The sequence below is a fragment of the Contarinia nasturtii genome, unplaced genomic scaffold (assembly GCF_009176525.2).
Source record: "Contarinia nasturtii isolate CC-2019 unplaced genomic scaffold, AAFC_CNas_1.1 Cnas_scaffold_1240, whole genome shotgun sequence".
NCBI classification, from domain to species: Eukaryota; Metazoa; Arthropoda; class Insecta; order Diptera; family Cecidomyiidae; genus Contarinia; species Contarinia nasturtii.
The window spans coordinates 3,901,160-3,911,846 of NW_022198581.1; the positions used below are offsets into that span (position 1 = coordinate 3,901,160).

Genomic DNA, 10,687 nt, shown 5'->3' on the forward strand with positions numbered 1-10,687 from the left:
AAACGAAAATTTGTCTGATTTGCTAGAGAGTTTTTTGTTTTTGAAAAATCACCCCCCCCCTGTAAAATGTAGCTCGCACATTACTGAGTTAAATACTGAATCTTTATTGAATACATACCGAAATAAAAATGAAATGCTCAATAATATTTTTGTATGCTATTTTTACTGAAAATTTATGTTACATTTTTTGTAATTTTGATGTTTTCCATTCGAAATATTTTTTTTAAGTGAAAAAGAAAATTCCTTTAGAGGATCGGTAAATTGTTTTGTAGCTGCGATTAATCGATCATCACGAAAATGTTTACCAAAGGGTTGAACCGTAGGCAAGTGGAGCCGCGCTATAAGAAACTGGTGTGGCTGCGTATGAAGGAGCGGCTACATGATGATATGAGTAAGTTTTTGCATACGAAACTGGAGCAGCAGCAGCAGTATACGTTGTGACTATAAGTCAGTACAAAAAAATATAATCCAATAAAAATTTCTTTCATATACGATATTAGCATGTCTACTTACTTGCTGGAGCAGCGGCATAGGTGTAAGCTGGAGCTGAATATGAAATTGGAGATGCTGATACCAAAGCTGGTGCGGCTCTGTGCAAAAAACCTGGCTTGGCAGCGGCCAAAGCAAGAAGAGCAGACAATACGATCTATATAGATGAAGAAATAATTGAAAAATGAACAAATGAAACGCTGTTCAAACTTTTGAAATTGTGCACAATTAAAAAAAAATGATACAATTTCGTATTGTAGAAATGTTAGCAACATTTTAATTTGTAAATGAATTCACTCACCAATTTGAACATGTTGAACGGTTTGTTTTTAGTTTGATTGCTACGATTGTACCAAATGAACTGATACAGATTGTGATTTTGCATCTGCTTTTATACTCCAAATCATGTGGAGCGCTGACATACAAATACCTTGAAATTCAATCGAATTCTTATCTAAATCTAATTAAAAAGAGATAGTCATTGTTTGTTTTTTTATGACTATCCAATGGTCATAAACTTTATTTAAAGTATTTTATTCAATTTTCAAGCAAGCAAAGTTCGTATCGCTCTGTTTGTTTATATTAGATTATCCTTGCTGCAGTAAAAATTTTCCGTCTTTTATTCAATTTACAATTTGCATAAAATAACTGTTTAAATTATGAAGTTTGTGGATCAATTTGTGTGTGTGATAGAGAGGGAAAAATGACTAGCTGAATTGTTTAGGTAACGAATAGGTGTTACAAGCCATGGCAATTATTATTGGATAAACGATTGGAAAAATCTCATCATAGAAAATTTTCATCTTTAATACTTTTCTGCAAAATACAACCAAATCGCTATTATTCAATTTTGTCTATTCACTCTTGTCTTAGGGGACAGTTTTCATACATTGCCGATACAGTTGCTCTGATTGATTTTAAACCATTTTCTATGCACCCACAAAAATAGAAGCGAAATATAGAAGGAAGCACATTGAAAGGAGGGAAAAAAAATAAAAATAGAACATTCGTACTGCTTCAGTGTAACAAACCTTTTTTTTTAATATAAAGGAGGTCTACTTCAATTTTCTTCCAGCGATGTTGACATGTCGAAACTCGAGCACGAAAAAAAATAACAGTAACGAAAAATTTTCTCCGATTTATTCATATATTTTCATTTTCAATCAGACGATTTTTGTCACAATATTACAATAGCATATGATATAAATATTATATTGTTTTAAGACTAGCGCTGTATGAAGTATTTTTTTACATACTGGAATCGATGCTCGAGATGACATTTTTGAGCTCATTTATTTTGCATTTCTGACTCACTTTCAATAATATTAATGAACCAATTTTGATTTTCTATTTTTCTTATTTTACAAAAAAAATTCACTAATCTCAAACGGAGTTTGATCTAAATTATTTTTTATAGAGTTTCTAGTGAAATAATTATATAAAACGAAAAAAAGAAATGATCTGTTCAATTCCATACGTGGATGTGTGAATTGCTTAATATTCTGAAGACTATATAGAAAAAAAAATGTTTATAGTTCGCAGTGCAAATTTTACATAGCAAAAATGTACAGTACATTGCAAACCTTAAAAAAATCCAAAAAAAAATTACTTACTAGCTACTGTTTTACATTAACTATTGGAATGAGATGATCAATCCGATTAGACACCGATATGGTTATTGAATGAAAGTTGTTCGTGCTGCAATGTGAGCGGATTGGAAGCAATAAAATTTGATGGTATCGAACGCGGATCTTGCATTTTCTCTACATCTTTGTTTGTTGATTGCAGTGAGTTTATCGTTTGCGGCCAGGTCATTGTTGGTAGTCTTGGCACTGGCCGGAATATTTGTTGTCATTTATCTGATGCATTTGAATCTTTTTGATATGAATCACTGCTAGTGACAGAAATAAAATCGAAAAACAAATAATTTTAATTTGTTTTTTTTTTTTGAAATCGTCTCTTGTTCCGATCAAAATGCATATTGAAAAGAAATGAATACCTTTTGTTATTTTTCTCAATTCGTTGATGTTGCACGAATTGAAATGCGGACAAGCATTCTCGTTGTTGATAGTAAAGTTCACGGATTTGGTGTAAATGACGTTGTTCAACGTCTGGTAGCATTGTTTTGTATTGTGTTGGCATTTGTGCAGCATTTCTACCGGTTATCAATTTATTGTATTCCAAAAAATTTAATCTCTTTTCCATTTCGCACACCGAATACTGATGAACAATTGCATGCTTTTTAAGATAGGCCATTCTACGAAATGAGAAAAAAAAGAATCAACAGTCGGTGCATCTCACAATATGATTGCTGAATAAAGAGATAAATAAACGTTGATCTAACCGTCGGAAGGCTTTTCCACAATCTTTGCACACGAAATTTCCCAATTGACCATCACTATTGATGGCATTTTCGCTTGGCCTCACATTTGGTTTATGCTTTATTTTAAGATTTGTTGCTGTCACACTCTTTTGCGACAAATTACTTTGGCGTGGCTTATGCCATCGACGATGTGATGCCAAATTTGCTGGACAATTAAACACCTGATTTATATTGATGAAAGAGAAAAAGAAAAGAAACCATCCGAGACATTAATTTGTGCTCTACATTATACGGCCAAGCCGTTCACAGTGTTAGTAGCACCTGTGATTTAAATAATTGGCAATTTTAAAGCAGCATGAATTGATGATTTATGTAACACATTTTAAACGCCATTAAAACAAATTAAAACTCTTCGCCAAATTTTTTCGTTCTTCTAAATTTGAAACTTAGATTATCAATTCTCGAATTTTGTACGTTTAAATTAGATGAACATCGGTAAATCGTCAAAAAATCACAAAAGCAATCACGATATCAAAATGAAGACATAAATCATCATTCAACCTTTGCTTAAATTAAAGTGAAAGTTGATTTGGGATCTGCATCGGGAAATGTTTCGAATCGTTTTTTAATTAGTCGTTTGAAAAAGATTCAATTCATCTAGATGATGTCTTTTGCTTACAAATAAAAGAACAGACGCATCAGAACACTTTTTAACTGGTTTAATTGACGATGCAAAATAAAATCAAATGACATTGAGCTATAAAAAGAGCTAAATAAAAAGAAAAGGTTACCGTGCGAATTTAATGATTGACTTTTATTATGGCATTATTGCAACGATGATTCAAAGAAACAACCGGGCCAATTAAAAGAAACTAATTTGAATGATCTTACTTTTAATGAATAGACCAGACCTTTACGATTCGACATTTTGCGGTTAAAAACTCTGGCATTTTAAAATAGTTTGTTTCTCTATTACGTAGTATTGTGCACCCTAAATCTAAGTGGATGTATTTAAACATCTTATTCATTTTAATCATTCAGTAGTTGTGTAAATTCTTCATATTTGTAGTCGAAAAATCAAAATTTATAAAAAGTCCAAATCAATGAATCCATATGTTGAATATTTCAAATGAAAATTCTTTAATCACCTTTACTTTCCAGAGAATAACAAAACATATAATCGACGTAGTCTTTTGTTGTAATAAAATATTTCTATTGATAAATAATCAAGCAAGAATTTTATTTTCTACAAAAACTTCGAATGTAAGACGAAGATGTCTTTAAATAGAAGAGTGTATATGAAGCGAATATTTAGCAAAAATACATAGTTTTGTGGGGAAAGTTTCTTAATCATTCTTGCCTCTTGAATATTCCTTCTGATTAAAAAAAATTAGATCGCATTCACGAATCCGGCCCGTTAAGTAAGATTGTTTACGAATTGCTTTTTCGTTTATTAGAGATTGTAATTTGGTCTTCGATAGATTGAAAAGATTTACATCTTGTTCCAGATAAGAAATGTTTTTTTTACAAAATCTCAAAATTTTAATTGAAAAAATTGAAATTAAGTGCAGAAAAAAAGCAATCATCTACAAAAGTACCTTATCACATTCAGCACATCGATATTCAATGTGAACGATTCGTGAGCATCTGTGCTGTGCCAATTGAAATGCATCATTATAAAGTTCGCGGCAAAGTTGACAAATGTATGATCCAATTTTATTCTCAATTTTCGACAGAATTTTCTTCGCTTCGTCGGTAATTTCGACCACATTAAAAGCTGGATCAATATCACCGCGACGCACCACAAGTTCTTCATCGTCTCGTAGTCGTCGTATTATTGTACCAGAAACAGGGCTTATATTATCATCGTCCTGTTGAATGTTTCGTTTGTGTTTTATTCGTTTTTTCATTGCAATATTCGGTGGTGTCGTTGTTGATTCGTCCGATGGTAGCTTATCATAGATTGAAATGCGATGATTTTTGATGTCATTGCAGAGTGATTTCTCAAAGAGTTTTGCAAAACCATCCATCGCATTTTTATGTAATTTTTCATCGTCATAGTAAGTTTTATTTCGATCCAAAGCACCGTTGCATTGTTCACTCATGATATCATTATCACCGTCGTCAATGTCATCATCATCGTCTTCGACATCATTGATCAAAACGATGGGTATTTCCGGTTCATTTGTGTCAACCTTTTCAAATGCCGAATTAGTTCGTCGCGGCAGCACGACATCATCTTGTGTCAACACATCCACAAATGCATCTTCGTCCGAATCGAAATCGTCATCAATGCTTAAATTATAACTAAATTGTTGTTGTTGGTCATTTTGTGTACTATTTGTTGTGAAGTCTTTTATTCTACGTTCGGTGATATCGATTCGTTCTTGATTTGATACTTGTTTCGTAGCATGGGTAACAAGAATTGGTGTGGTGGTGGTGGTGGTGGTGGTGTTGGTGTTAAGGCATGCTGCACTTTCAGAATTATGAAAGTATGCAGCACTTGAATGTCCAATTTGGTCCCATTTCCAAAATGCTGGCGTACTAGTTACGGTTGTTACGGCATTGATGTCCAAATTTTTATTCACAAATTCACCGATATTCAGTCGACATTGCACTGGCGATGGGGTCGTTGGCGGTGTTATTGGTGTCAATGTTCGAATTGACAAATCAATTGGCGATGGAAATGCACTGTGTCGTAATATAAACGGTGGAAAATACGATGGATTGCCCAAAATTGGCGGTACACGCAACTGATGATATGGAAACATTTTTATTTCTCACTCAAATTTTATTCACAATTATTTGAATGAATTATATCTTTTTTATCTCAGCTTAAATATCAATGATTGTTATCGGAAAACTTATTTTCGTTATTCACAAAACGACCGTAATTGTGTAATAGTTTCAGCCAAACAATAAATTATTCAAAAAAAACTGTTCAACATCAAATCAACGGAATTGGATTGAAAATGATTAGAAACATCCTTTTTTTTATACACACATTCAATTTTCACAGTCGGTAAGTCAAAAAAAAATTACAATACAAAATGCGGCGTGTCGACCGCCTCTAAGGACAATTCGCAATCAACTGAACATATTTTCACGGAGTACGCAACTCAATTTTGCCCATTTCGAATATAGATATAGTCAGTCACAGCGAAAAGTGAATTTTCTTTCATTTCATCGACTCAAGAACAACGAGTGCGAGAGTTGCAAATGGTATTGAGAGGCAGGCGGCAAAACGGTATAATACAAAAGGTTTCTTTTTTTTATATTTTATTGTATTTAGAGAGAATAAACATTATATCATGTACGATACACAGAGCATGCTAAGGCACACAGAATACACAAAGCGATTTCCATTCTATGCTTTTTCTGCATCGGCATTGGATCGCATTAACATGTTTATAGACAAACTTTTCAAAACTGCGCATATTCGAAACGCCTTCTTCACTTTTCACATGCACATACCAAACCAGTGAATAAAAAATATCAACAAGTTACAGAAGCTGAAGGTTAACGGGACCCGCCTATGTTATCCTGTCTTTCTACCAATTGCAAAACTTCATCATTTTGCATCATTTTGTACAATTTTTCCTGCTTTTCTTCTTCCTTTTTTGCGCTAACATTAATTATTTAAGCGAATCAACACACACGCTCTTTCATTTCTCCATCAGGTTTCAATGAAATATTTAGATGGACTTATGAAAAATATACAAACTACACATTCATTGGTACAAAACCAACAAATTGCGAGACAAAAACTTTGAATCGATAACAAAAGATTCAAATTCAAAGAAGCATTCTTGAAGTTAGTAAATGGAATAAATTCGCTTTGCAAATTACAATATTTTGAAAATATGCAACTAAATAATTCTGGTTAGAAAATTGCTTGCTATTTTTTTTAATTGAATTTTTGAGTTTTAATTTTGAATGAACGATGAAAAGAACATCTTAATTCAAAAATCTTGGACACAATTCAAAAAGTCAAATGTGACTTTTCTTAACATTCAGAAATGATTGCAATCCTTCGGTAATATGAGCCATTAACTGAAACAAAAAAAATTACAGTGACCGTAATTTTATCAATATTTTTATTTTAAATGACGTATTTTTTTTTTGTCCGGAGCAAAACTTTGTATAGAATAGGACTTATATGAATTATTGGACTCAAACAGGATTTTTGTCCCATTTGATGTGATCGACATGTTTATCAAATGTATTTACAATTTCTTACAATTGGTGTTTAATGCACAGTACTGATTGAAATGTCATGCATTCAAAATTGAAATGGTCCCATCCAAATTACCATCATTACAATGTAGATTATATAATTTAAATGCACTTCAAAGTACTTATGCCTCTATTAAAATATGTCACACAATTATTTAGCACTTGTATATATATGAATGTTATTACTTTGTCAAACATGGGGTAAACACACGCGTCACACAAGGGGAATTCATGGTATGTCAGTTCACAATACTGTGGAATTCCATACGGCTCATTTATATGTATAGCCAATTTGTTGCATTTTTACGGTCCCCTTTCATTTTACATTCAGTGGCTGTGCTGAGTTATGAAAATTTATGCGCTCATAATGCACGAAACATATATGAATGGAAAAAAAGAGAGAAGTCAACCCGGGTTGGTTGTCACCTACTTGAACCAGGGGCCGCAGTAATTGTAGTTTAATAACATTTTTCAATATTTTTATGCAAATATCTTTGAATTGATATAAAGTAGATTATTAGCATGATTTCTAGAAAATATGCTCTTGAATATACAGCCACTTAAGTGATAGAAGATGTGGCATAAGCGAACATTCACTGAATGTTTATGTTAAACGGTGCTGTTAACATTGTAATGGTTTGCATGCAATTTGATTCATTTTTGGTGCCAAAATTATAATTGTTCTTAAAATTGATTGAACCGAAAAATTAACCGTTTTGCAACGAACATTCATAATTACAAAATAATATGCTTGAAACGATTGTTTCTTCAAAATAGATTTTTTTTTTCAGTGTGCAAAATCTCTCGCTTAATTCAATAAGTCATATATTTGTTTTGAAATGCAGACATTATAATGAGATATTTTCAACCAGATGAATCAGCTCAGCCAGATATCGTCAGGAGCTGAAATGGAGTGAAAACAATAAAATGATTGTTAAAGTGACTGTAGCAATGTAAGTGTTATTATAACCATAACAGTCACTCATATTGTTTTCACTAAAGAATGACTATGAAATTATAACAGTTTTTGTACCATTTTTATATGACCTGATCCACTCGCATTTATTCTACATTTGTGAACAGCTTTCATTGGGCTGAAGCTTTGAATGTTAATTAGATACGAGTGGAGAAATGGTATAAAGCGTTGAGTTATTCTTTCAGCTCCTGACGATATCTGGCTGAAAATATCTCATTATAATATCTGTTGAAATGACATAATAAACTCTTTTGCACTAAAAGGCAATCTTACGTCGAACGTAATATTATTTCAAAGATTAGATCCAAAAATTTAAATCTTTCTAAATAACAACAATCATACGTGAAAAATAAAATCGAATCCAACCCAATGAGGAGTACTTAGAAGTGTGAAATATCGAATAGACTTTTTTAGAAAACAAGGTCTAGTTGGGAATTCCTAGTTTGGAAAGGCCTAGTTGTATTTTGTCTATTTTTAATTGAAAAATAAAATGGGGAGAGCTGCAAGAATTTGCAAATAAAATAAAATAACGTGATGTTTACAATTTACAACAGCAAAATTAATTTTTTAGAAACCTTTCATTGTCATTGTTTATTTATCATGTTTGTTTCTTATCATAGACCTTTGCCCAATTTAAAATTTGATTCATTTTTTTTTCGACGAACGATAGTGTTATTTTGAAATTGAATCACTGTGTTGCCGTAAATGTGAATTCATATTTGTCAACAATAAAAATACATTTAAATTTATCTGATTTGTCAATCTATTGCGCGAAACGGTGATGTTTATTTTTGCTGTATTTCATTCTTCGCTAGTCAATCTGCTTTTGGACAGGAACGACTGAACAACACTTTAGAAATCGGCGAAATTTCGTGAATTGTAACAATGAAGAGTATTATAATTGTTTGGCTGATGTTTTGCTTGTGTGTGTGCCTTGCCAATAGAGTGAATGTTGGTGCTGGAAATATCCTCAGCTGGGGCAATATCAACGACTTCAAGTCTTTGGGTTACATAACATTAAGGGGCCAAGCATATTTTCCCAATTCAAATCTCAGTCAATCTTTAGAATTTCCATCGGTTTGTAACAGTTTTTCTTAAGTCAAACTATTAAATATCAAAACTAATGCATCTTGTAATTATATCGATCGGATTCATGTAGAAAAGTTCTGATAGCAAGAAAAAGGAATATTTAATTGTTGGAATAATACACACTAACAACGCCAATGATACGGTCGAAGTGGAATTCGTTGAAGGAACTCTTCCGCGTTCAAGAGTAAAAATTTTGGTCAATGCATATGAAGGACGCAGCATCAATTCCAAAATTGAATTTTTTGGCATTAAAGTTGAAGACTTTTGCAATTAAAAAACTAGATTTACTTCACAAATTGATAGTCGCTTAAAATTTTGTTTTAAATCTTAAATAAACTGGAAAATAACAATAAATACGTTGTATAAAAACATATATTCCCTTATTCTTTTATTTGGCTTCAATTACATTTTCTGACTAAGGAAAAAACGAATGAAAAATTGAAAATTGCTTTCGGAAATTAATTTATTGCTACATTCTAAAAGTTCAATGATGATTGTAAATATTTGTATACACTCATTACCAATTAGATATGGACGTTGTGTCGTAAATTGGACACATTTAAATTTAGCGAGCTTTAGTTTTCTAGTGAAACTAGTGGAGAACATATCAGAAATATGAAAGCAATTGCAGTGGTGTTGATATTGTTTTGTTTGAGTTTGTGCTTTGCACGTAAAGTGACTCTTAAGGCATTCAGCACCATTATTTGGGGCAGAAACTATCCATATCCATCATTAGGTTAAGTATAAGCATTCTTTTTCATTAAATTTGATTTCATTTTTATGCAATATTCTTTGGAACTATCCTTCAGGTAACGTAACTAGATTTCAAAAAGCACCAAATAACGAAACGACTATTATTCAGTACGTAGTATTTCCATTGGTAAGACATTTAAATAATCGAAAATACATTTATTCGACAACATGAAAGTGAGAAAAAACCAACATCAGAACAAATTTCAAAAGAAAGTCTATTCTCACAGAAAGAATATTGACTTTTTTTTGAGATTATCAAAAACTGTCCTCAGTATATAAATTTATATTTTCTGGCTTTATTCAGAACTTAAGTTAATTGGTAAACAAAAAATGATAGTTGATTACTTTCATGGTGTCAGTAATTTATCTCCTTTACTGCTTGACATCTCTTTTTTAAATTCGCTTATTATTAGATAAATGAGAGCACAGACATCACTGTTGAGAGTAAAAAAGATTTGATTATTGCTATTAAACATGCGAACAACGCCAACAATACCGTTGAAGTTGAATTCGTCCAAGGACTGCTGCCACATTCAAGCGCAAAACTAATCGTTACTAATTTAGGACAAACCATCAATTCGACAATTGAATTCTTTGGATATAAGGCCGAAGAGTTTTGCAACTAATTTTGTGTTTTTGCTTTGTTTTTATTTTTCTATTGAAAAAATGAAGGCAGTTTTCAAATGAAATAAAAGCAAATATAAAATGTATTACACGTTTTCATAATCACGATTGATGTCGAAAAAAACAGGCAGAGAAAAAGTTACTTGCATTAGATTAATTTTTAAAATTGTATTTATATGAACAGAAAGAATAACGCT

The 10,687-nt window shown here is 31.8% G+C and overlaps 2 protein-coding genes across 5 annotated transcripts in view; both read right to left on the minus strand.

Annotated features, from left to right (window-relative positions):
• The window catches only part of LOC116344983 (cuticle protein 16.5-like), a 17,998-nt gene extending 17,157 nt beyond the window's left edge, over window positions 1-841 (minus strand). The window contains exons 1-3 of one of the 3 annotated variants that reach the window (XM_031773891.1): window positions 791-841; window positions 531-646; window positions 240-425 (exon numbers count right to left, since the gene is read on the minus strand). In XM_031773891.1, the coding sequence (XP_031629751.1) occupies window positions 302-425; window positions 531-646; window positions 791-802 (252 nt within the window). In that variant the 5' untranslated portion in view covers window positions 803-841 and the 3' untranslated portion in view covers window positions 240-301. Of the gene's footprint in view, window positions 1-239; window positions 442-513; window positions 647-790 lie in introns of those variants that run through there. The other 2 variants (XM_031773890.1, XM_031773889.1) reach the window with 2 other exon arrangements.
• Window positions 842-2,151: 1,310 nt separating this feature from the next.
• LOC116345338 (zinc finger protein 805) lies at window positions 2,152-5,761 on the minus strand. 2 transcript variants are annotated; one of them, XM_031774609.1, is made up of 4 exons: window positions 4,411-5,761; window positions 2,834-3,033; window positions 2,489-2,746; window positions 2,152-2,380 (listed from the first exon to the last, which is right to left on the minus strand). In XM_031774609.1, exons 1-4 carry the CDS (start codon window positions 5,581-5,583, stop codon window positions 2,341-2,343), a joined length of 1,671 nt encoding a protein of 556 aa, XP_031630469.1. In that variant the 5' UTR covers window positions 5,584-5,761; the 3' UTR covers window positions 2,152-2,340. The 2 variants fall into 2 exon arrangements, with proteins under 2 accessions (XP_031630469.1, XP_031630468.1); XM_031774608.1 differs by having other exon boundaries at window positions 2,152-2,383.
• Window positions 5,762-10,687: the final 4,926 nt, after the last annotated feature.

Excerpts from the sequence above, each read along its gene's own strand:
- LOC116345338 (XM_031774608.1), bottom strand. The coding sequence starts at position 5,583 with ATGTTTCCATATCATCAGTTGCGTGTACCGCCAATTTTGGGCAATCCA. Across the intron at positions 3,034-4,410 it reads GATGTGCTGAATGTGATAAG|GTGTTTAATTGTCCAGCAAA; the intron begins GTACTTTTGTAG and ends AATATAAATCAG. Across the intron at positions 2,747-2,833 it reads TGTGGAAAAGCCTTCCGACG|AATGGCCTATCTTAAAAAGC; the intron begins GTTAGATCAACG and ends CTCATTTCGTAG.